Source organism: Eleutherodactylus coqui, chromosome 6 (genome assembly GCF_035609145.1).
Source record: "Eleutherodactylus coqui strain aEleCoq1 chromosome 6, aEleCoq1.hap1, whole genome shotgun sequence".
NCBI lineage: Eukaryota > Metazoa > Chordata > Amphibia > Anura > Eleutherodactylidae > Eleutherodactylus > Eleutherodactylus coqui.
The window spans coordinates 1,804,609-1,829,723 of record NC_089842.1 but is presented as its reverse complement, the minus strand read 5'-3'; the positions used below and the strand labels follow the sequence as shown (position 1 = coordinate 1,829,723).

The window sequence follows — 25,115 nt, the reverse complement described above, 5'->3', positions numbered from 1 at the left end:
GCCATCACAACCATCAGTTCGGCCGGTATCCTCTATATCCATCTACAGGCCATCCAAAACAGTCAGTCCAGCCACTATCATCTATATCCATCTACAGGCCATCCAAAACAGTCAGTCCAGCCAGTATCATCTATATCCATCTACAGGCCATCCCAACCGTCAGTCCAGCCGGTATCATCCATATCCATCTACAGGCCATCCCAACCGTCAGTCCAGCCGGTAGCCTCTTTACCCATCTACAGGCCATCCCAACCGTCAGTCCAGCCAGTATCATCTATATCCATCTACAAGCCATCCCAACCGTCAGTGCAGCCGGTATCCTCTATATCCATCTACAGGCCATCCAAACAGTCAGTCCAGCCGGTAGCCTCTTTACCCATCTACAGGCCATCCCAACCGTCAGTCCAGCCAGTATTATCTATATCCATCTACAAGCCATCCCAACCGTCAGTGCAGCCAGTATAATCTATATCCATCTACAGGCCATCCAAAACAGTCAGTCCAGCCAGTATCATCTATATCCATCTACAAGCCATCCCAACCGTCAGTCCGGCCGGTATCCTCCATATCCATCTACAAGCCATCCCAACCGTCAGTCCAGCCGGTATCCTCCATATCCATCTATAGGCCATCCTAACCGTCAGTCCAGCCGGTATCCTCTTTATCCATCTACAGGCCATCCCAACCGTCAGTCTGGCCGGTAGCCTCTATATCCATCTACAAGCCATCCCAACCGTCAGTCCGGCCAGTATCCTCCATATCCATCTATAGGCCATCCCAACCGTCAGTCCAGCCGGTATCCTCTATATCCATCTACAAGCCATCCCAACCGTCAGTCCAGCCGGTATCCTCTATATCCATCTACAAGCCATCCCAACCGTCAGTCCAGCCGGTATCCTCTATATCCATCTACAAGCCACCCCAACCGTCAGTCCAGCCGGTATCCTCTATATCAATCTACAGGCCATCCCAACCGTGAGTCCAGCCAGTATCATCTATATCCATCTACAAGCCAACCCAACCGTCAGTCCAGCCGGTATCCTCTTTATCCATCTACAGGCCATCCCAACCGTCAGTCCAGCCGGTATCCTCTATATCCATCTACAAGCCATCCCAACCGTCAGTCTGGCCGGTAGCCTCTATATCCATCTACAAGCCATCCCAACCGTCAGTCCGGCCAGCAGCCTCCATATCCATCTACAGGCAATCCCAACCGTCAGTCCGGCCGGTAGCGTCTATATCCATCTACAAGCCATCCCAACCGTCAGTCCGGCCAGCAGCCTCTATATCCATCTACAAGCCATCCCAACCGTCAGTCCAACCGGTATCCTCCATATCCATCTACAGGCCATCCCAACCGTCAGTCCGGCCGGTATCCTCCATATCCATCTACAGGCCATCCCAACCGTCAGTCCAGCCAGCCGGTATCCTCTATATCCATCTACAAGCCATCCCAACCGTCAGTCCGGCCAGCAGCCTCTATATCCATCTACAAACAATCCCAACCGTCAGTCCAGCCGGTATCCTCTATATCCATCTACAAGCCATCCCAACCGTTAGTCCGGCCAGTATCCTCCATATCTATCTACAGGCAATCCCAACCGTCAGTCCAGCCGGTATCCTCCATATCCATCTACAGGCCATCCCAACCGTCAGACCGGCCAGTATCCTCTATATCCATCTACAGGCCATCGCAACCTTCAGTCCGGCCGGTAGCCTCTATATCCATCAACAGGCCATCCCAACCGCCAGTCCGGCCAGTAGCCTCTATAACCATCTACAAGCCATCCCAACCGTCAGTGCGGCCAGTATCCTCTATATCCATCTACAAGCCATCCCAACCGTCAGTGCGCCTCTTTATCCATCTACAAGCCATCCCAACCGTCAGTCCAGCCGGTATCCTCTATATCCATCTACAAGCCATCCCAACCGTCAGTCCAGCCGGTATCCTCTATATCCATCTACAGGCCATCCCAACCGTCAGTCCAGCCGGTATCCTCTATATCAATCTACAGGCCATCCCAACCGTCAGTCCAGCCGGTATCCTCTATATCCATCTACAAGCCATCCCAACCGTCAGTCTGGCCGGTAGCCTCTATATCCATCTACAAGCCATCCCAACCGTCAGTCCAGCCGGTATCCTCTTTATCCATCTACAGGCCATCCCAACCGTCAGTCCAGCCGGTATCCTCTATATCCATCTACAAGCCATCCCAACCGTCAGTCTGGCCGGTAGCCTCTATATCCATCTACAAGCCATCCCAACCGTCAGTCCGGCCAGCAGCCTCCATATCCATCTACAGGCAATCCCAACCGTCAGTCCGGCCGGTAGCCTCTATATCCATCTACAAGCCATCCCAACCGTCAGTCCGACCAGCAGCCTCTATATCCATCTACAAGCCATCCCAACCGTCAGTCCAACCGGTATCCTCTATATCCATCTACAAGCCATCCCAACCGTCAGTCCGGCCGGTATCCTCCATATCCATCTACAGGCCATCCCAACCGTCAGTCCAGCCAGCCGGTATCCTCTATATCCATCTACAAGCCATCCCAACCGTTAGTCCGACCAGCAGCCACTATATCCATCTACAAGCCATTCCAACCGTCAGTCCGGCCAGCAGCCTCTATATCCATCTACAGGCCATCACAACCATCAGTTCGGCCGGTATCCTCTATATCCATCTACAGGCCATCACAACCATCAGTTCGGCCGGTATCCTCTATATCCATCTACAGGCCATCACAACCATCAGTTCGGCCAGTATCCTCTATATCCATCTACAAGCCATCCCAACCGTCAGTCCAGCCGGTATCCTCTATATCCATCTACAAGCCATCCCAACCGTCAGTCCAACCGGTATCCTCTATATCCATCTACAAACCATCCCAACCGTCAGTCAGGCCGGTATCCTCTATATCCATCTACAAGCCATCCCAACCGTTAGTCCGGCCAGTATCCTCCATATCCATCTACAGGCAATCCCAACCGTCAGTCCAGCCGGTATTCTCCATATCCATCTACAGGCAATCCCAACCGTCAGTCCAGCCGGTATCCTCCATATCCATCTACAGGCCATCCCAACCGTCAGCCCGGCCAGTATCCTCTATATCCATCTACAGGCCATCGCAACCGTCAGTCCGGCCGGTAGCCTCTATATCCATCTACAGGCCATCGCAACCGTCAGTCCGGCCGGTAGCCTCTATATCCATCTACAGGCCATCCCAACCGCCAGTCCGGCCAGTAGCCTCTATAACCATCTACAGGCCATCCCAACGGCCAGTCCAGCCAGCAGCCTCTATATCCATCTACAAGCCATCGCAACCGTCAGTGCGGCCAGTATCCTCTATATCCATCTACAAGCCATCCCAACCGTCAGTGCGCCTCTATATCCATCTACAAGCCATCCCAACCGTCAGTCCGGCCAGTATCCTCTATATCCATCTCCAGACAATCCCAATCGTCAGTCCGGCCGGTAGCCTCTATATCCATCTACAGGCCATTCCAACCGCCAGTCCGACCAGTAGCCTCTATATTCATCTACAGGCCATCCCAACCGTCAGTCCAGCCGGTATCCTCTATATCAATCCACAGGCCATCCCAACGCCCAGTCCGGCAAGCAGCCACTATATCCATCTACAAGCCATCCCAACCGTCAGTCCGGCCAGCAGCCTCTATATCCATCTACAGGCCATCACAACCATCAGTTCGGCCGGTAGCCTCTATATCCATCTACAAGCCATCCCAACCGCCAGTCCGGCTGGTAGCCTCTATATCCATCTACAAGCCATCCCAAGCGTCAGTCCAGCCGGTATCCTCTATATCCATCTACAAGCCATCCCAACCGTCAGTCCAGCCGGTATCCTCTATATCCATCTACAAGCCATCCCAACCGTCAGTCCAGCCGGTATCCTCTATATCCATCTACAAGCCATCCCAACCGTCAGTCCGGCCAGTATCCTCCATATCCATCTACAGGCAATCCCAACCGTCAGTCCGGCTGGTATCCTCCATATCCATCTACAGGCAATCCCAACTGTCAGTCCGGCCGGTATCCTCTATATCCATCTACAAGCCATCCCAACCGTCAGTCTGGCCGGTATCCTCCATATCCATCTACAGGCAATCCCAACCGTCAGTCCGGCCGGTATCCTCTATATCCATCTAAAAGCGATCCCAACCGTCAGTCCGGCCAGCAGCCTCTATATCCATCTACAAGCCATTCCAACCGTCAGTCCAGCCGGTATCCTCTATATCTATCTACAGGCAATCCCAACCGTCAGTCCGGCCAGTATCCTCCATATCCATCTACAGGCAATCCCAACCGTCAGTCCGGCCGGTATCCTCTATATCCATCTACAAGCCATCCCAACCGTCAGTCCAGCCGGTATCCTCTATATCCATCTACAAGCCATCCCAACCGTCAGTCCAGCCGGTATCCTCTATATCCATCTACAAGCCATCCCAACCGTCAGTCCGGCCGGTATCCTCTATATCCATCTACAAGCCATCCCAACCGTCAGTCCGGCCAGCAGCCTCTATATCCATCTACAAGCCATTCCAACCGTCAGTCCAGCCGGTATCCTCTATATCTATCTACAGGCAATCCCAACCGTCAGTCCGGCCAGTATCCTCCATATCCATCTACAGGCAATCCCAACTGTCAGTCCAGCCGGTATCCTCTATATCCATCTACAAGCCATCCCAACCGTCAGTCCAGCCGGTATCCTCTATATCCATCTACAAGCCATCCCAACCGTCAGTCCAGCCGGTATCCTCTATATCCATCTACAAGCCATCCCAACCGTCAGTCCGGCCGGTATCCTCTATATCCATCTACAAGCCATCCCAATCGTCAGTCCGGCCAGCAGCCTCTATATCCATCTACAAGCCATCCCAACCGTCAGTCCAGCCGGTATCCTCTATATCCATCTACAAGCCATCCCAACCGTCAGTCCAGCCGGTATCCTCTATATCCATCTACAAGCCATCCCAACCGTTAGTCCGGCCAGTATCCTCCATATCCATCTACAGGCAATCCCAACCGTCAGTCCAGCCGGTATCCTCCATATCCATCTACAGGCAATCCCAACCGTCAGTCCAGCCGGTATCCTCCATATCCATCTACAGGCCATCCCAACCGTCAGACCGGCCAGTATCCTCTATATCCATCTACAGGCCATCGCAACCGTCAGTCCGGCCGGTAGCCTCTATATCCATCTACAGGCCATCCCAACCGCCAGTCCAGCCAGTATCCTCTATATCCATCTATAAGCCATCCCAACCGTCAGTCCAGCCGGTAGCCTCTATATCCATCTACAGGCCATCCCAACCGTCAGTCCGGCCAGTATCCTCTATATCCATCCACAAGCCATCCCAACCGTCAGTGCAGCCGGTATCCTCTATATCCATCTACAAGCTACCCCAACCATCAGTCCGCCTCTATATCCATCTACAGGCCATCCCAACTGCCAGTCCGGCCGATAGCCTCTATATCCATCTACAAGCCATCCCAACCGTCAGTCCAGCCAGTATCCTCTATATCCATCTACAGGCCATCCCAACCGTCAGTCCGGCCAGTATCCTCTATATCCATCCACAAGCCATCCCAACCGTCAGTGCAGCCGGTATCCTCTATATCCATCTACAAGCTACCCCAACCATCAGTCCGCCTCTATATCCATCTACAGGCCATCCCAACTGCCAGTCCGGCCGATAGCCTCTATATCCATCTACAAGCCATCCCAACCGTCAGTCCGGCCAGCAGCCTCTAAACTAATCATGCAGGTTGCATTCATCTACAAGCTATCCTAAGACTAGTCTTCTCGGAGAGTGGCACCCATAAGTAACGCTGCCCGCTCTAGTGGAGGCCCATCCCTAGACATCCTGAAGACATTCAGGCAGGCACGTAGTTCTTACTGTAGAAGCTCATTAGCTTTAAGGATGAAGGAACCAACAGACGTTATCGCATCTGCAAAACAAAAGTGTTAAATGCATTAATGTTTCGCCACACTGCTGCGTGCCCATGAGGAATACCCCCAAATCTGGCCACTACAGGACTTGTATCCGGCATTTATCACTAGGTTCTTCCTTTGCAGGCTGTAGATCTAATCGGCAGTTTTCTCCAGCAGCACAGCTCTCTCCTCCCCACAGACTTCTATGGGCAGCATGAATCATGCACCCCCACTGCCTGGTATCTCCATAACTACAGAGCAACTTCACATGACAACAGCGGATAGCAGATTAGAGGGAAGGTAGACCCCTAGTGGCACAACTCTGCAGAACAAAGACTTTTAAAGGCCCATTTGGACAACAATTATTGCCATAAGCCATCCTTTGAGTGATAATCGTTGTGTGCGTTTACACGGCAGTTTGAGTGACAGTTTTAGGCATTCACTTTGCATAAGCTCTTAACTAGCTAATTAGCTACATAAGAGCTTATTAGTGTATAAATGAAGCTCACGCTGTATACAAAAGTGTGTACAGCTGCTGTGTTCTCGGAGCCTTTAGCTGAGCGCTCCGAGCGGGGTATGCAGAAGACAGCTGGAGTGCTGTCTTCTGTACGCAGCGCCTTTCTTCTCTGTGCTTTTAGATGGAGTCCCACTGGGAACTGGCAGCGTGATACCAGCTGAGAGAATCTTACCGGGGCTGCCGGCTAAGATATCAGCCTGCGCCGCTGATAGGTCATCGCTCATTTCTAGAAAACAAAGTGAGCGATGAACGAACAGCGCACGATGGCCACATGTTTAGATGCAATGGTTATCGCTCAAATGACGGTTTTGAGCGCATTTTAAGCAATAATGGTCGCATCTTAGTGCGCCTTAAGTCACGTATTTGCTCATTATCGCATTGGTGCCCCATGGGTATCTATGGCTTCAGAGTGCAGCACCCACTTACCTGATGTCCAACGTGTTTTCACTCGCCGTCAGTAAATCCTGTAATTCTTTTAGTCTTTATTCCCAGAATGCCGCCCTCTCGGTTCACCACCCAGGTGATCCCATTCCCGGCACTCTGTTTTCGTAGCGCCTAGTTGTGCTGGCAGTCGCTGATATTCTAGGTGTTTTAGAGCGATGCGCCGGACTTCCCTATAGAGCCCTGTAGGCTGCACACTGCAGCCCGCTAAGGCTCGGCTCACGCCTCCGATGGAGGCTGCAACACAAGACACCGCAGGATGGAAGCCGGATCATCTCATCATAGCTACTGCGTTCCACGTGGCACCATTTGCTTCTATCATACGATGGATTGGGCATTCTGCTTCCCTGCTGCCACGATGGAAAAGGAAAACGGACAGCGAATGCTGGAGTGAAGCTGTAAAAGGACAAGTAGGAGGAGCCATGTCCGTCTGAGATCACAGCCTGTAATGTGGCTGAAGATCAGACGACTGATAGGGGTTGTCAGCCTGTCTATGGGGTTGTCAGCTGCCCGGCCGAGCACTCCGCTCCCAGGTGGACGACCTTAGCAACTTCTAGGGGCCCATTTAGAAGTAGATGCTTCACTATGACGCCTTCGTCTTGCAACAGACGTGCTATAAAAACCTTTTTTAAGACGCAGTACCCTTTAACTCCTTAAAGGGGTTGTCCCGCGGCAGCAAGTGGGGTTATACACTTCTGTATGGCCATATTAATGCACTTTGTAATGTACATCGTGCATTAATTATGAGCCATACAGAAGTTATTCACTTACCTGTTCCGTTGCTGGCGTCCCCGTCTCCATGGTGCCGTCTAATTTTCAGCGTCTAATCGCCCGATTAGACGCGCTTGCGCAGTCCGGTCTTCTCCCTTCTGAATGGGGCCGCTCGTGCTGGAGAGCTGCTCCTCGTAGCTCCGCCCCATCACGTGTGCCGATTCCAGCCAATCAGGAGGCTGGAATCGGCAATGGACCGCACAGAAGACCTGCGGTCCACCGAGGGTGAAGATCCCGGCGGCCATCTTCACAAGGTAAGTAAGAAGTCACCGGAGCGCGGGGATTTGGGTAAGTACTATCTGTTTTTTTTTTTTATCCCTGCATCGGGTTTGTCTCGCGCCGAACGGGGGGGCTATTGAAAAAAAAAAAAAAACGTTTCGGCGCGGGACAACCCCTTTAAGGATGTGACACGGTTTGGTACTTAAAGGGATTTTCCAACAGCTGTCCACCAAAGATTCAGAAATAGACCATACTTCCCTACGTACCTCTCTTCAGCCCCCCAGGGATGAGCTGCGCGGCCCCCAGTGTGTACGTCCAGCAGAAGTCAGGCGGCTGCAGTGCCACCCAGGGTGCCAGCTCTGATGCCAGGTGTTGGAACAGTGGTACTGTGGCCTCTGATTGGCCGCAACAGTCACATGACTTCCGCTGAATGTAGACACTGGGGGCCGCGGGGAGTCCCTTTTAATCATGATGCGGTGAAGAAGTCTTTTTGGATGGAACCGTTTTGGGGTACATATAAACGTATTCATGTTTTAGACCCGGGTGACGTCAGGCCTGTCCTCGTTCCCTGCGTGTTGTTGTCGTGGCGCTTACACCGCAGTACATAACCTTATTCTGCGGGTCGTTAGCGAGATACAATTATATATATTTTAGGTTTTTCTTGTCGGCCTGACGAGGGGTGATCCTCTATTAACGTCATGACCTGCAGGCGCCGGACGCGGGGCGGCTGTAAACCTATTTTTTTTTATTATTTCTCGCATCGCAGCATTCAAAACACCCAGAAACTCTTCATAGTTCCATTATCGGAGCCGAGAGCTTGGCGCTGCCACTGGAGGCAGTCTGGGGTACAAGCGACTGGGGGCAGCAGAGCTGGATCCTCCGTATTCCTGTCTGCTCTATGGGCCGGCTCCTTACGGCTCCGCAGCCCCCGGGGCTCCCTAGTTCTGCTTGTGCAGTGTATACTGTATGCATATACTCCGTACATTTAGTGTCTACTGTCATTCGTCAGGAAATAACCTCCCAACCCCAGACTAGCCCTGACCCTAGTCTTGTCAGTACTGCATCTAGCTCCTGCTCACTGTCTGTACTCAGACCAGCGACAGAGGAAGAAGTCTCCAAATTGCTCTTCTCTGCTCGCCCCACCACCTGCGCGAGCGACCCTCTCCCTTCACCCCTCCTTCGCTCCCTCTCCCCTCACCCCTCCTCCGATCCCTCTCCCCAGTGGTCATCTCCCATCTCACCACTATATTCAACCTCTCTCTGACCTCTGGCATCTTTCCCTCTTCTTTCAAACACGCCATCATATCCCCACTGCTAAAGAAGCCGACTCTGGACGCGACTGATGCTGCCAACTACCGACCCATCTCAAACCTCCCCTTCATCTCCAAACTATTAGAACGCCTGGTTTACTCCCGCCTTGTAAGCTACCTATCAGAGCACTCTCTCCTAGACCCCCTACAGTCTGGCTTCCGACCTCAACACTCGACAGAAACTGCCCTTACTAGGGTATCCAATGACCTACTGACAGCCAAATCGAGGGGCGATTACTCCCTACTGATCCTCCTCGACCTCTCCGCAGCATTTGACACTGTTGACCACAAACTCCTCCTCAGTATGCTTCGCTCCATCGGGCTAAAGGACACTGCTCTCTCCTGGTTCTCCTCCTACCTCTCTGACCGCTCCTTCAGCGTCTCCTTTGCTGGCTCTACCTTCCCTCCTCTTCCCCTTGCTGTTGGGGTCCCCCAGGGCTCGGTCCTCGGCCCCCTCCCCTCCTCTTTCCCTTGCTGTTGGAGTCCCCCAGGGCTCGGTCCTCGGCCCCCTCCTCTTCCCCTTGCTGTTGGGGTCCCCCAGGGCTCGGTCCTCGGCCCCCTCCCCTCCTCTTCCCCTTGCTGTTGGGGTCCCCCAGGGCTCGGTCCTCGGCCCCCTCCCCTCCTCTTCCCCTTGCTGTTGGGGTCCCCCAGGGCTCTGTCCTCGGCCCCTTTCTTTTCTCTATCTACACAGCCCCTATTGGACAAACCATCAGGAGATTTGGCCTCCAATACCCCCTCCACCTCTATGCTGATGACCCCCAGCTATACACCTCTGCCCGTGACATCTCTGCACCTTTACTCCAAAACATCACCGACTGTCTGTCCGCTGTCTCTAACACCATGTCCTCTCTCTACCTAAAACTAAACCTCTCTAAAACTGACTTACTGGTATTTCCACCCTCCACTAACCGCCCTCCTCCTGACATCTCCATCTCAGTGTGTGGCACCATAACTCCCAGCACGCCCGCTGCCTTGGGGTTATATCTGACCCCGATCTCTCCTTTACCCCCTGTATCCAATCTCCAAACTTCAGGCGTGCTCTAAAAACGCACCTCTTCAGGGAGGCATACCGCATTCCCTAAACAAACCCCTCTGTACCCCCTGATAACATGCTCCCTGACCTACCGACTGCAATCCCTGCTAGCCATCATAAACCGCTCCTGCAGTCACACTGTTTCTGCCGTCACACGGCTAAATGTCTGACCATTGTCTATGTGTATAGCATCCCTCACTCTCCACCCCCCCATGCCATGCACATCTCCACCCCACCATACCGCGCACATCTCCACCCCGCCACACCGTGCACATCTCCACCTCACCATACCGTGCACATCTCCACCATACCGTGCACATCTCCACCTCGCCATACCGTGCACATCTCCACCATACCGTGCACATCTCCATCTCGCCATACCGTGCACATCTCCACCTCGCCATACCGTGCACATCTCCACCATACCGTGCACATCTCCACCTCGCCATACTGTGCACATCTCCACCATACCGTGCACATCTCCACCTCGCCATACCGTGCACATCTCCACCTTGCCATACCGTGCACATCTCCACCTCGCCATACCGTGCACATCTCCACCATACCGTGCACATCTCCACCTCGCTATACCGTGCACATCTCCACCTCGCCATACCGTGCACATCTCCACCTCGCCATACCGTGCACATCTCCACCCCCCCATACCGCGCACATCTCCACCCCCCCATACCGTGCACATCTCCACCCCGCCATACCGTGCACATCTCCACCTCGCCATACAGTGCACATCTCCACCTCGCCATACCGTGCACATCTCCACCCCCCATACCGTGCACATCTCCACCCCCCATACCGTGCCCATCTCCACCCCCCCATACCGTGCCCATCTCCACCCCCCCATACCGTGCCCATCTCCACCCCCCCATACCGTGCACATCTCCACCCCCCATACCGTGCACATCTCCACCCCCCATACCGTGCACATCTCCACCCCACCATACCGTGCCCATCTCCAGCCCCTTTACCTTCTGTATCACCCCATTACTTGTAGTATGTAAGCTGGTTGGAGCCGGACCCTCACCCCTACTGTTCCCATCAGCTGATTACTTTGTAACCGTGGGTCTGTAATGTTTGTACTTTTGTCTTTCTGTATCCCCCTGTCTATGTAAGCGCTGCGGGATATGTTGGCGCTATACAAATAAAGATTATTATTATTCATTTAGTATCTGGTGAGCCTCTAGCTCCGCCTCCACCTCGGTCACTGCCGGCACATTTCCGCACATTTCCTCTATTGTACAATTTTCAGCAAATAATTAAATAAAAATTTAAATTGCGAAAACAAATAAACTGAATGAGCGAATCGTCCTTCTTTGTTAACTTGGAGTGTTTCCATTATTCTGCCTCAGCCGGAGACGTGATCATGTGATCGTCAGATATAATACACTGCAATACTTCTGTATCACATTACTGTACTACTGGCCATTTTACAGGATGGTCATCACCCGTTTGGTGCTGAAAACCCTCCTTAACCACTTAAATGCCAAGGCCACCAGTGACCGCAGCATCCTTGGGGTTAAACAATCCAGTCGCTCATCGACATACCTTCAATGGCTTTGGCATCCAGGCCGAGGGGCTGATACTTCTGCTTCCACAAGGCCATCCCTTTCAGCTCACTGAGGTGGTAGAGCAAAGCCTCGGAGCCGCTGCAAGAACAGAGAAGGTGGGTCATCTAATCCCGGAGCGCTAGCCCTACTATAGCCTAGGAGACGCCAGAAGGTGCTGGAGGAGGGCAGAACATGCGAGGCGCCTACGGAGATCGGACGGCTCTCCATGCTGTGTGATGCAGGCTGGCCCGAGGTTCTCATGTGTAACTCGCATATCGCAGTCAATGCGGCCTTTTACGTCGCTGCTGCGGCGCCCGCCATGACGCACTTCTGCTCATTCGATGCGTTAGCAGCCAATAGAGCGCTTTGTGGGAGTGTTAAAGCTGCTGCTGTTCTGCCGGCAGCCGGTCGCAGAGCGTTCTGTGGGGCATGGCACTACGCCCTGCCCACCGCCCCTCCCCCACGCCTGCCAACGACGCAAAATAAAAATGACGAATGATAATTTTTTGCCCGCAGAGGATGAGCGGCGAGCAGCGAGCGCACGAATCATCATTCATTGGTCGGGCGGTCACCATGGTTACACTGAACCAATTTCGGGGATTTTCGCTGATTCTAACGATTTGTGGAACGCTAGTCTTCATGTAGAAGCGCCGTCAACCACTTCCATGCATGCGGCAGCGGCGGACCGAAGAGAGGAGTCAGAGACCAAGCGGTGCTCCTCCCGACATCTCCAAGGACTTACAGGGGTTTCTAAGAGCCGCCATGACCCCCACGTTATTCCACTCCATGGGTAAAACCTGATATATTGGTGGAGGGTCCGACCGCTGAGACCCCCACTGAACATGCTGATCCATCTCTGTAATGGCGCCGCTGGTCGCACACTCCTTCCCCTCTATGGCGCAGGCACACAGTTGAGCGATGCGCTCGGCCATGAATGAAGCAATGTCCCTCCACTCCTTGCAATGGGGCGGACGGTCGAGCGCAGCTCCTGGGTCTCTGCTGCGCCATAGAGGGGCATGGAGCTGCTGCACACGTGTGACCAGATACGGACCCGTATATCATGAAGCGTGTAATAAGGGGGACACCGGGCCCTCATTCTCAGGATCAGTGGGGGGCAAAGCAGTCGGACCCCCATCAATCAGCCAGAGGGATGGAAACTGGGGGGGGGGGACGACAACAACGGTCCCATCGCCGTACACCCCTTTAACACCATATAAGTGTACATCGGTGCGACTTACCTCTGCAGATGGCTGATCACCAGCTTTTGAATAGTGGAGTATGAAGACTCGACCGACTGTCCGAGCTTCTTCAGGCCCTGGGAGCAAGGACAGGCCGTCAGTGCGCTGACCCTCTGGAGGGCGGAGGGTGGAGAGAGAAGTGAAGACTCACCTTAACGGTCAGCTGATTCATCAGTAAGGCCTGCAGCTCCGGACTAAAGACACAAACACAAGGACAGTCAGCGGACGGGCGAGTCCAAGAGCAGCACTTCACACACTGGGTGACCCCATCTATCGGCGCGCCGGAGCGCAGCAATGCATCCACAGGCATCAGAGGACCCGGGTGCACCAAGAACCCTCCCCGCCATTACTGCAGCTCCACCAGCGGACAGGAAGGGGTCAGCGATTCATGCTGCTTGCACCAAATTCTGCCCTCCCATCAGCACATAAATCTGGGCCCGTCTGACCAGGAGATGTTTCTCCGCTGCTCAGTGATACACGTTTTGCGCTCTTTTGCCCGCTGGAGTCTGTTTCTCTTAGACACGATTGGGCGTATTTACTATTCAAACTATAAGTTTCCCGTTGCCCATGACGACGGAGATCTATCTAACTTGCTTTGCGCCACATTTATTGTGTGTATTTAGACCCTTTCGGACATAGAGGGGGCGTGGCCTAAAATGCATCAAAAGTGTCGCAGAATTTTTGTATTTAAACTAAGCGTTGTATTCAGCTGACTGTGCAGCCTGTTGGTCCGAACGATTCCTGACATCCTCCTCCGACCCCTTTCAGTGAGGAGTTGTTTCCGTCCGCAGGATCCCCTTCCGCTGGATGTTTTCCTCGATCGCGCCATTCATGGTATATCCTCCACTCCGCTACATGAGAAAACCGCCTGAGGTTGGCGGTGAGTTCCTGAGACCGTGAGCGGCTGGGTCCTCTGATAACGGGCCGTTCTGTGACGCTGCTGATCTCAGCCCCCCCCTACACGGGTGCTTTTTACCGCGACTAGCACAACACTTTCAGCAGCGTGCTAATGGCGGTATAACGCTCACACTGTTTTTAATGGGAGCCGTTTGATGGCAGCGATTTTCGAGCGCGTTCTATTTTATGGCATTTAGCGCTCAACAATCCAGGTGGGAAGTTGTAGGATATCTGCGGCCCGGGAGCGGCGGGCTCACCGTGTGTCGGCACAGCGCCATCTTATGGATGCAGAAGACATCTCTAGGGGGCGCCAACACTGTAACCCCGATGTAGCGGCTGAGTGAGGGCACAAGACCTCGCCCCGGCGCCACCCGGCACCTCGGCCGCTGGCCTCAAAGTGAAAGTTATTTAAAATCCTAGGAGGAGACCCCAGTGCCAGACGGACCCTCACCCTGCAGCCTCACCTGGCTTTACCCCACAGCAGGAGCTCCATGAATTCATCCTGGACAGAAGTGCTTGTATTCTTCTCCTGGAAGCAGAGAAAACAGGATGTCTGCAAGCATCGCTCACGCTGCGCCCCCTACAGGCAGAAGCATCCGCCGGCGGTTCCCTACAGCACAGAGAACCCCCATCAAAATCTGTAGAACGTCCGCGTCACTCATGCAGATCATCATGTGCAGCTCCGGCAAACGAGAATCAGGGGGCTCATTAGGAGAAAAAGGAGCATTACACAGATAGCATTCACACTAGTCACAGCTCACCTCCTCCCCTCCCTGTACAGACAGGATTACACTGAGAGGAGACTCCTATATATAGATAACACAGGAGCCACCATTCACAATAGTCACAGCTCACCTCCTCCCCTCCCTGTACAGACAGGATTACACTGAGAGGAGACTCCTATATGTAGATAACACAGGAGCCACCATTCACAATAGTCACAGCTCACCTCCTCCCCTCCCTGTACAGACAGGATTACACTGAGAGGTGACACCTATATATAGATAACACAGGATCCACCATTCACAATAGTCATAGCTCACCTCCTCCCCTCCTGTACAGGCAGGATTACACTGAGAGGTGACACCTATATATAGATAACACAGGACCACCATTCACAATAGTCACAGCTCACCTCCTCCCCTCCCTGTATAGACAGGAGTACACTGAGAGGAGACACCTATATATAGATAACACAGGACCACCATTCACAATAGTCACAGCTCACCTCCTCCCCTCCCTGTACAGACAGGATTACACTGAGAGGTGACGCCTATATATAGATAACACAGGAGCCACCATTCACAATAGTCACAGCTCACCTCCTCCCCTCCCTGTACAGGCAGGATTACACTGAGAGGAGACACCTATATATAGATAACACAGGATCCACCATTCACAATAGTCACAGCTCACCTCTTCCCCTCCCTGTACAGACAGGATTACACTGAGAGGTGACGCCTATATATAGATAACACTGGAGCCTCCATTCACAATAGTCACAGCTCACCTCCTCCCCTCCCTGTACAGACAGGATTACACTGAGAGGAGACACCTATATATAGATAACACAGGACCCACCATTCACAATAGTCACAGCTCCCCTCCTCCCCTCCCTGCACAGGTCAGAGCATGCTCACAATACCCTATAGAAACCAATGGGTCAGCTTCAGCTTATATACCCCCCCCCGATGTATATAATACACCTCCCCTATATACCGTATATAGATCCCCCATACACCATATATACATCCCCCATATACACACCTGGACAAACTTGGTCAGGCGGGAATCCATCTGCATGAGGATCTCCTCCCAGGCTTCGCACATGCAGGTCAGCGACAGCTTTATATACTGCAACCCAGAAAAGAAAACATCGCTAGACGTAAATGGCGCGGAGAAGCGAGGTAACCAGCCGGCGTGGAGTGAGCGCCGTGCCCACCCATTCCTGCCCCGGGGGTCTGATCTGCTCTAGGGCTCCATACAACCTCGTCCGCCCCAGCGACTCCGCGCTGCACTGCAAGCCAGCAAAATGGACCAATCACACGGCGCAACAAGTCTTTAAACATGTTTCATAAACGAAAGTGATTTGTGTGTGGTTTGCGGGGCGGGCATCAGCGGGGCGGGCATCAGCGGGGCGGGCATCAGCGGGGCGGGCATCAGCGGGGTGGGCATCAGCGGGGCGGGCATCAGCGGTGCCACCTGATCCGCCGTACAATGTACCCATGGAGTATATACATATAGTATAAAAGTTCTACATGGAGCAAAATGGAAAAAACTTCAGCCGTCTTTCAGTGCGTTTTGTTTCTACGGCGCACAAAGTGCAACACAGCCGACCTGATGGCGACTCTGCGGCTCGGAGCGATCACCGCCATCCTGGGCGCCGAAGGGTTTTTGCTCTACTACTATTATTTTATTTCAAAGACATTACACTTAACTATTTTCTGCCGCCATCTTCCGCACGCAATATCGCGTATGTCTCCGCCCACACGGCGGTGCGACGGCTCGTTAGTTTGCGGGGCGTCCTGTAGTTTGTGTTGGAACCATTTTGGAATACGTACAACTTTTTGGTCGCTTGTTCGGACGCCGTTCACCGTGCGGTTAATAATGCGTTACTTTGATGGATGGCGAGGCCAGAAATGTATCGGTTTACTGATTTAGATTCTTGTATTTAGTCAAACCAACGAGCGGTAAAAACGCGGTTCATTAATCACAACTTCCTGGAGGATCCGCAGCGTCTCCATGGAAACATAAACCCACCCATATAGTGTTCAGTCAGCGCGCGGGGTGGGACAGTGACTGCCGAATAGCTGCGCAATCCCCTAACGGCGAGCCGACCGGACTAATTGTGTACCGCGGCGGTCGGATGACATTATTGCCGTAACAGGCAGACCTCACGAGGCAAAGAGATCAGACGTGAGTTCAGCACTGAAGTCACTGTAAGCCGCCCCTCTGCGCATCGCTAACAACAAGTGTGCTGCAGAGTGGAATCAGCCAACGACTAACGAGAATCATTCGCTGATCGGTCGTGGTAACGGTCTCAGCCGGTAGAAGATCATTGGTGGCTCGGTCACTTATCACTGCATGTGGTGTTCACATAGGAGCGCGAGGAGAAGCCGCCCCACGGCGGGGCACGAGGAGAAGCCACCCCCTTCCCACAGCGGGGCACGAGAAGCCACCCCCTCCTCGCCCCGCAGCGGGGCACAAAGAAAAGCCACCCCCTTCCCACAGCGGGGCACGAGAAGCCACCCCCTTCCAACAGCGGGGCACGAGAAGCCACCCCCTTCGCACAGCGGGGCACGAGGAGAAGCCACCCCCTCCCGCCCCGCGGCGGGGCACGAGGAGAAGCCACCCCTTTCTCGCCCGCGGCGGGGCACGAGGAGAAGCCGCCCCCTTCCCACAGCGGGGCACGAGAAGCCGCCCCCCTCCCGCCCCGTGGCGGGGCACGAGGGGAAGCCACCCCCTCCCGCCCCGCGGCGGGGCACGAGGAGAAGCCACCCCCTTCTCGCCCCGCGGCAGGGCACGAGGAGAAGCCACCCTCTTCTCGGCCCGCGGCGGGGCACGAGGAGAAGCCACCCCCTTCTCGCCCCGCGGCGGGGCATGAGAAGCCACCCCCTTCCTGCCCCGCAGCACTAGAAGCCACCCCCCTTACCGCAGGGGGGCACAAGAAACCACCCCCTTTCCGCCTCGCAGCGGGGCACGAGGAGAAGCCGCCCCACCGGAGCGTAAGGCACTGAACAAGAAGTGAACGATTATCAAGGATGATCTGCGTCTCTGACCAGACTGAACGATTCTTGACCCGTCAGGTTTGTTGTCACTCGTTTAAACGAGCTTCGGCTCATCTACAAGCGGCGCTGCGAGGCGGAGAGCTCAGAGGGGTTGTCCCCGAAGCCCATGTCCCCTTCCCGCCATCGATACAGAAGGTCTCTGGACGCGATGGAGACGCCTCAGCCGGAGAGGGTGGCAGTGCCGCTGGCAGGACGCTCGCCATACATACGAGCGCAGGGACGGGTCCTCGCCCAGTGGGTACACGCGGCAGCACCAGGTTTATTACAGAGCGCTTAGGAGAGACAGTCGGTATAGAGCGAGGAGGGCGGCCGGCTGTTATGCCATCGTTTGGCTTCTCTTCCTAGTATGGCTGCAGGGGATAAGAGCATGTTGTGCTGCCCAGTAATAAGCTGCGGTTCCCGGAGCGCCCCCGCCGCAGCGCCACCATCTGTGCAGCACCTGAAGGCGCGATCGGGCCCGTCCATCGCTAAAACACTATAAAGCAGATTAAAATAATGGAGGCGATATAAACTGTATAGAGGATCTCAGCGGCCGTGCGGTTGTAACCCGGGGGGCTCTGGCAGGGACTGATGGGGGCGGTGTGGACCACCCATGTCTTGCAGATATAACTGTATTACGTGGGGGGACCTCAGGATGTGCAGGGAATGGTCTTCGTGGCGCTGCAATCTCCGGGGAGGACACTGAATGTAGCGCACCTTCTTCTCGGCCATTATGATACTAGAAGAGAAACCGCATTTCAAGGCGCTGACGGCCCGGGACACGGCCCTCCGAGAAACATTTTAGAGGGGTCCCAACAGTTAAGCAGGGGGGCAGCCGGGTCTACTATAAATGTAGCTTTCAGTGAGGACGGAGGGGCGAGCTCCCCAGTCTAGTCACCCCTGGTGGGGCATTGTAGCGGGGGTGACCCCGGGGTGGGGTCTGCCTATCTATTAGCAGATCTCTTTTGTAGCATCTGAACCCCCGTTAATGTGAACCCCCTAAATTATATGTATGAAATGTAGGAGGCGTCTGTAGTCCTTGAATCCATCAGCAATGGTGGGGGCACAACCTGCAGCCCATGATGCCCTTGTGTGGGACCCCCAACCATCTGGTCGCAGTCATGCTTGTCTGGTGGCTGATGACAGTGGGGGTAAGTACTAAGGGTGCGTTGGGTGGCCAAATGAAGGTCTCCTGAGCCCCATGTGACCCCAGAAAGTAGAGGAGGTGGAGAGGTGACACACGCGGGTATCTTCATGTCTCTCCGTTCCGATATGGAGAGAGCAGTATGTCTGCATTGTCCCTTCTGTTCTGGACATGGGAGGGACCCCCATACTTACACTAGGTGGGGGTCCTGACGGTGGAAGCGGCTCCTCTAAGACTTATACTTTCAATATGCCATGAACGTCAGACAGTAGCACCCCTTTACGTTCAGGCCTTGGTTCATTTTAACAACATGGCCCTCATAAAGGTTGTGGCCCCCCAGGGACACTGCAACACTTCTAATAGCCAAGCAGCCTACTTAGTGGAACCTACCTGAAGAAGAGTGGAGATGTGGGTGAACTTCCTTGCCATTCGGGTGACCTCCGGTAAATATTCCGATAGTAAACTCGTATCCAGCTGCGGAAGAAACAAGACTTGTAGTGAAGCCGGAAGCAGTAACTGTCCTTCCTCTAGGGGGCGCTCACGCACCTGGAAGTAGGTGATCTCGGGAGTCGAGGCGGTTGTCAGCTCAGTTACAACAGAGAGGGATCTTAAATCACTGGACAAGCACAAGCCAAGACACGAGCCGAAGACCTGCAAGACAAGACGTCAAGACGGTAGCCGAACCGTTCATGGCAGACGGTCTGCAGGGTGGAGTCCGGGCGCTTTACATCGAGCGAGCACCATCTAGAATCGCTGGGAATCTGCCCGCTACTCGCCCCGTGTGACCGCACTGCGGAATAAGAATCGTTCAGAGAGGCAAAGGACGAGTCATTCCGTGTAAACAGCGGCGTTCACGTCTGGTCGACTGCTTATTGTGAAGGGTGGCGGCGGGGCAGAACACCCCCCCACTACCCCCACGCCAACAGCGCTATGAGGGGTACCAGCGCTGCTCTGTAAGAGCTGCCCATCATCGTTCGCCCCACAGCTCCTCAAGTGTAAAAGGACCAGTAGAGGAGCTCTCACCAACAGGTATATATATATATATGTGTGTGTGTGCCGTCAGCACAACGAACAGCATCTATCCTTCCCAAGGACATTCCTTACATGTGGAGGAAGCTGACGGACATCTATAAAGGAAGGCTTCTTTACAGTTACAGCAGTCACACTATAGAATGTCCAACCCCATAAGCAACGACAAATCCTATATCAGTAGGAGACGGCATCAACGGTGACATTTAAAGGGGTTCTCCAGGACTGAACTACTGGTGAGCCACCCTCAGTGGGGCCGCTGGCGTCCGCTCAGTACACTGCGGCCGCCCAGGTTGGTACTGCAGACTTCGCTCTCATTGTGTACTGAGCCATCCGCTTCCAGCTCCGTACACACCGGAAGTGGGCTAGAGAACAGCGGACCGCTGGGGGCCCCAAGCTGATGGCCGTCCGGAGGATAGGCCATTAGTAGATCAGTCCTGGCAAACGCCTTTAATTTAGCAATCAATGATGTAATGCGGCGTGACGGACCGCGGCCGCTCCGAGCTACGCAATACAGACCAACTATGGCGCCGCTTCCTGTGAGTGCACACAGATCACATGACAGAGCAGTAAATCCCATACCTCGGTAATTGTGGCAATCTTGTACATTCCGTAGGCGTAGATCTCAATCTCCCCCGAGACGCCTCCGAGGACCAAAGCATTAAGTCTTATGGAACAGAGACAAGCCATTAGGTTTTACAGCGATAAGATGTGCGACCAGAAGGAGTGTCGGGGCGAGCGGGCAGACTGGGGGCCGGCCGGCTGCGGACTGTTACCGCGGGCACCAATATACCCGGCATAGTCGTGTGAGGGGGCCGTGACATCAGCCAGCAGTCACGGGAATGGTTATTCTTCATGTGAAGATCCAGTCGCAGATGCGAGGGCCCACCCTTCTCGTGGGATTTGCTGGTAGTCACCTTGGCTGCCAGAGGAGCTGTCGCTGCGCCATCAGGGAGAGCAGCAGACGGCTAGAGGTGCCCATAGTGTGGGTGCGCCGCCTGGCACAGAAAAAGGCCCCAAGACTGTGAGAGGAGGCAAACGAAGGACCACCCGGGAGGTAGTGGAAGCCGTTGCAGCCCGAAGCCCCCATGTTAATCTCAGATGAGGAGCGCGGCGACAAGGTCAGAGAGCAGCACTAGAGGCAACGGGGACACCTCAGGACTATGAAGGAACTGCAGCCGGAGGAGCTACGTGCCAGCACTGAGAGCAGAGAGGATACGGTCACTGACCGCTCAATCTACGGCCTTTGGTGGGACTAAAGGAAGGCTTTCTACTTTTCAGTACGGCGGATCCGCAGCCTCACGCTACTAGGGATGCCGATGACATGGAGTCCGCGAAAGAGCATCGCGATTCAGAGAGGTGTGATATGGAGGACCAAGTGCAGTTGAGGGGAGCCCCCCCCCCCCCATAGTGAGCAAGACCCCCATGAACTGGTGTGCCCACCAGGAAAGACTGCGATTAAAGGGCTGGCAGGCTGCAGTAGGGATTCGTCCGTTCCGGAATGTGTCGTATAGAGGGTTTAGGTGCCAACGAGTCTACGGACATATCTGTGGGTTGTTATGGCGCAGCGGTCACCCGACCGAGAAAGTACAAGAAGTGTAGTAGCAGAAAACACCTTGAGGTGTATGGTGGCATCAGCGCTCCTGACATGAAGGAGACGTGCTGCCGCCAAGGGTTAACCGCCACGTGCCACGTGCTAGCAATGATCCGAGCTGACGTTTCAAGTAATCATGAGGCGCCACCGGCCGGCCTTCAGGAAACCTCTGTTCCTAGTTGGGCCTTAAGTGCCGCCTGCGCCATGTTACCACCCACCTGCTGGGGGTAGGATAGTGTAAGGCAGAGAAGCCCGCCCAGAGGCTGGTGGTTCACCTACCGGACGTCTCCGAGGAACTTGATTATTTCATCAGATTTCTCTTCACTGCAAGAAGAAAGAGACAAGTTGAGCCGGTGAGGGGCGTCCGTCAGCCAGACCCCAATCATAGCAGCGTTCCTGGATTCCATATTGATGGCGCTCAGCCGGCAGAACAAACAACATGACGTTCCTCTCCGGCGGCACCAAACCTTAGACACTAAGACTTCAAAAGAGCCCTTTCCCTTTTCCACAACTGGAGCCAAAGGGGCCTCTCATGGGACGCAGACGGAGCGCCGGGGGAGCCTCTCGCGGGACGCAGACGGAGCGCCGGGGGGGGGGCCTCTCGCGGGACGCAGACGGAGCGCCGGGGGAGCCTCTCGCGGGACGCAGACGGAGCGCCGGGGGGGGGGCCTCTCGCGGGACGCAGACGGAGCGCCGGGGGGGGGGGGCCTCTCATGGGACGCAGACGGAGCGCCGGGGGGGGCCTCTCATGGGACGCAGACGGAGCGCCGGGGGGGGCCTCTCGCGGGACGCAGACGGAGCGCCGGGGGGGCCTCTCGCGGGACGCAGACGGAGCGCCGGGGGGGCCTCTCATGGGACGCAGACGGAGCGCCGGGGGGGCCTCTCATGGGACGCAGACGGAGCGCCGGGGGGGGCCTCTCGCGGGACGCAGACGGAGCGCCGGGAGGGCCTCTCATGGGACGCAGACGGAGCGTCGGGGGGGGGCCTCTCATGGGACGCAGACGGAGCGCCGGGGGGGGGGGGGGGGGCCTCTCATGGGACGCAGACGGAGCGCCGGGGGGGGGGGGGGGCGGCATCTCATGGGACGCAGACGGAGCGTCGGGGGGGGGGCATCTCATGGGACGCAGACGGAGCGCCGGGGCCTCTCATGGGACGCAGACGGAGCGCCAGGGGGGGGGGGGGGGCTCTCATGGGACGCAGACGGAGCGCTGGGGGGGGGGCCTCTCATGGGACGCAGACGGAGTGCCAATGGGGGAGGGGGGGCCCTCATGGGACGCAGACGGAGTGCCGGGGGGGGGCCTCTCATGGGACGCAGACAGAGCGCCGGGGGGGAGGGGGGCAGACGGAGCGCCAGGGGGGGGAGGGCCTCTCGCGGGACGCAGACGGAGTGCCAGGGGGGGGGGCCCTCTCGCGGGACGCAGACGGAGCGCCGGGGGGGGGGGGGGCCTCTCATGGGACGCAGACGGAGCGCCGGGGGGGCCTCTCATGGGACGCAGACGGAGCGCCGGGGGGGGCCTCTCGCGGGACGCAGACGGAGCGCCGGGGGGGGCCTCTCATGGGACGCAGACGGAGCGCCGGGGGGGGCCTCTCATGGGACGCAGACGGAGCGCCGGGGGGGGGCCTCTCGCGGGACGCAGACGGAGCGCCGGGGGGGGGGCGGCATCTCATGGGACGCAGACGGAGCGTCGGGGGGGGGGGGGGCATCTCATGGGACGCAGACGGAGCGCCGGGGCCTCTCATGGGACGCAGACGGAGCGCCAGGGGGGGGGGGCCTCTCATGGGACGCAGACGGAGTGCCAATGGGGGAGGGGGGGCCCTCATGGGACGCAGACGGAGTGCCGGGGGGGGGCCTCTCATGGGACGCAGACGGAGCGCCGGGGGGGAGGGGGGCAGACGGAGCGCCAGGGGGGGGAGGGCCTCTCGCGGGACGCAGACGGAGTGCCAGGGGGGGGGGGCCCTCTCGCGGGACGCAGACGGAGCGCCGGGGGGGGGGGGGGGGGGGGGGGGGGCCTCTCGCGGGACGCAGACGGAGCGCCAGGGGGGGGGCGTCTCGCGGGACGCAGACGGAGCGCCGGGGGGGCCTCTCATGGGACGCAGACGGAGCGCCGGGGGGGCCTCTCATGGGACGCAGACGGAGCGCCGGGGGGGGCCTCTCGCGGGACGCAGACGGAGCGCCGGGGGGGCCTCTCATGGGACGCAGACGGAGCGCCGGGGGGGGCCTCTCGCGGGACGCAGACGGAGCGCCGGGAGGGCCTCTCATGGGACGCAGACGGAGCACCGGGGGGGGCCTCTCATGGGACGCAGACGGAGCGCCGGGGGGGGGCCTCTCATGGGACGCAGACGGAGCGCCGGGGGGGGGGGGGGGGGGCGGCATCTCATGGGACGCAGACGGAGCGTCGGGGGGGGGCATCTCATGGGACGCAGACGGAGCGCCGGGGCCTCTCATGGGACGCAGACGGAGCGCCAGGGGGGGGGGGGCTCTCATGGGACGCAGACGGAGCGCTGGGGGGGGGCCTCTCATGGGACGCAGACGGAGTGCCAATGGGGGAGGGGGGGCCCTCATGGGACGCAGACGGAGTGCCGGGGGGGGGGCCTCTCATGGGACGCAGACGGAGCGCCGGGGGGGAGGGGGGCAGACGGAGCGCCAGGGGGGGGAGGGCCTCTCGCGGGACGCAGACGGAGTGCCAGGGGGGGGGGGGGGCCCTCTCGCGGGACGCAGACGGAGCGCCGGGGGGGGCCTCTCGCGGGACGCAGACGGAGCGCCAGGGGGGGGGCCTCTCGCGGGACGCAGACGGAGCGCCAGGGGGGGGCCCTCTCGCGGGACGCAGACGGAGCGCCAGGGGGGGGGCCCTCTCGCGGGACGCAGACGGAGCGCCGGGGGGGGCCCTCTCGCGGGACGCAGACGGAGCGCCGGGGGGGGCCCTCTCGCGGGACGCAGACGGAGCGCCGGGGGGGGGCCCTCTCGCGGGACGCAGACGGAGCGCCAGGGGGGGGCCTCTCGCGGGACGCAGACGGAGCGCCAGGGGGGGGCCTCTCGCGGGACGCAGACGGAGCGCCAGGGGGGGGCCTCTCGCGGGACGCAGACGGAGCGCCAGGGGGGGGCCTCTCGCGGGACGCAGACGGAGCGCCAGGGGGGGGCCTCTCGCGGGACGCAGACGGAGCGCCAGGGGGGGGCCTCTCGCGGGACGCAGACGGAGCGCCAGGGGGGGGGCCTCTCGCGGGACGCAGACGGAGCGCCAGGGGGGGGCCTCTCGCGGGACACAGACGGAGCGCCAGGGGGGGGGCCTCTCGCGGGACACAGACGGAGCGCCAGGGGGGGGGCCTCTCGCGGGACACAGACGGAGCGCCAGGGGGGGGGGGCCTCTCGCGGGACACAGACGGAGCGCCAGGGGGGGGGGGCCTCTCGCGGAACACAGACGGAGCGCCAGGGGGGGGCCTCTCGCGAGACACAGACGGAGCGCCAGGGGGGGGGCCTCTCGCGAGACACAGACGGAGCGCCAGGGGGGGGGGCCTCTCGCGGGACGCAGACGGAGAGCCAATGGGGGAGGGGGGGCCCTCATGGGACGCAGACGGAGTGCCGGGGGGGGGGCCTCTCATGGGACGCAGACGGAGCGCCGGGGGGGAGGGGGGCAGAC

General features: G+C 57.2%; 1 protein-coding gene across 6 annotated transcripts in view; it reads right to left on the bottom strand.

Annotated features, from left to right (window-relative positions):
- ANAPC4 (anaphase promoting complex subunit 4) overlaps nt 1–25,115 on the bottom strand; it is a 78,528-nt gene that overhangs the window by 33,246 nt on the left and 20,167 nt on the right. For all 6 annotated transcript variants that reach the window (XM_066606039.1, XM_066606042.1, XM_066606041.1 and 3 more), the window contains exons 7-16: nt 21,760–21,804; nt 20,469–20,553; nt 19,404–19,508; nt 19,248–19,331; nt 15,714–15,800; nt 14,411–14,475; nt 13,201–13,243; nt 13,050–13,126; nt 11,810–11,910; nt 5,921–5,972 (exon numbers count right to left, since the gene is read on the bottom strand). In XM_066606039.1, coding sequence (XP_066462136.1) covers nt 5,921–5,972; nt 11,810–11,910; nt 13,050–13,126; nt 13,201–13,243; nt 14,411–14,475; nt 15,714–15,800; nt 19,248–19,331; nt 19,404–19,508; nt 20,469–20,553; nt 21,760–21,804 — 744 coding nt within the window. The remainder of the gene's footprint in view (nt 1–5,920; nt 5,973–11,809; nt 11,911–13,049; nt 13,127–13,200; nt 13,244–14,410; nt 14,476–15,713; nt 15,801–19,247; nt 19,332–19,403; nt 19,509–20,468; nt 20,554–21,759; nt 21,805–25,115) is intronic.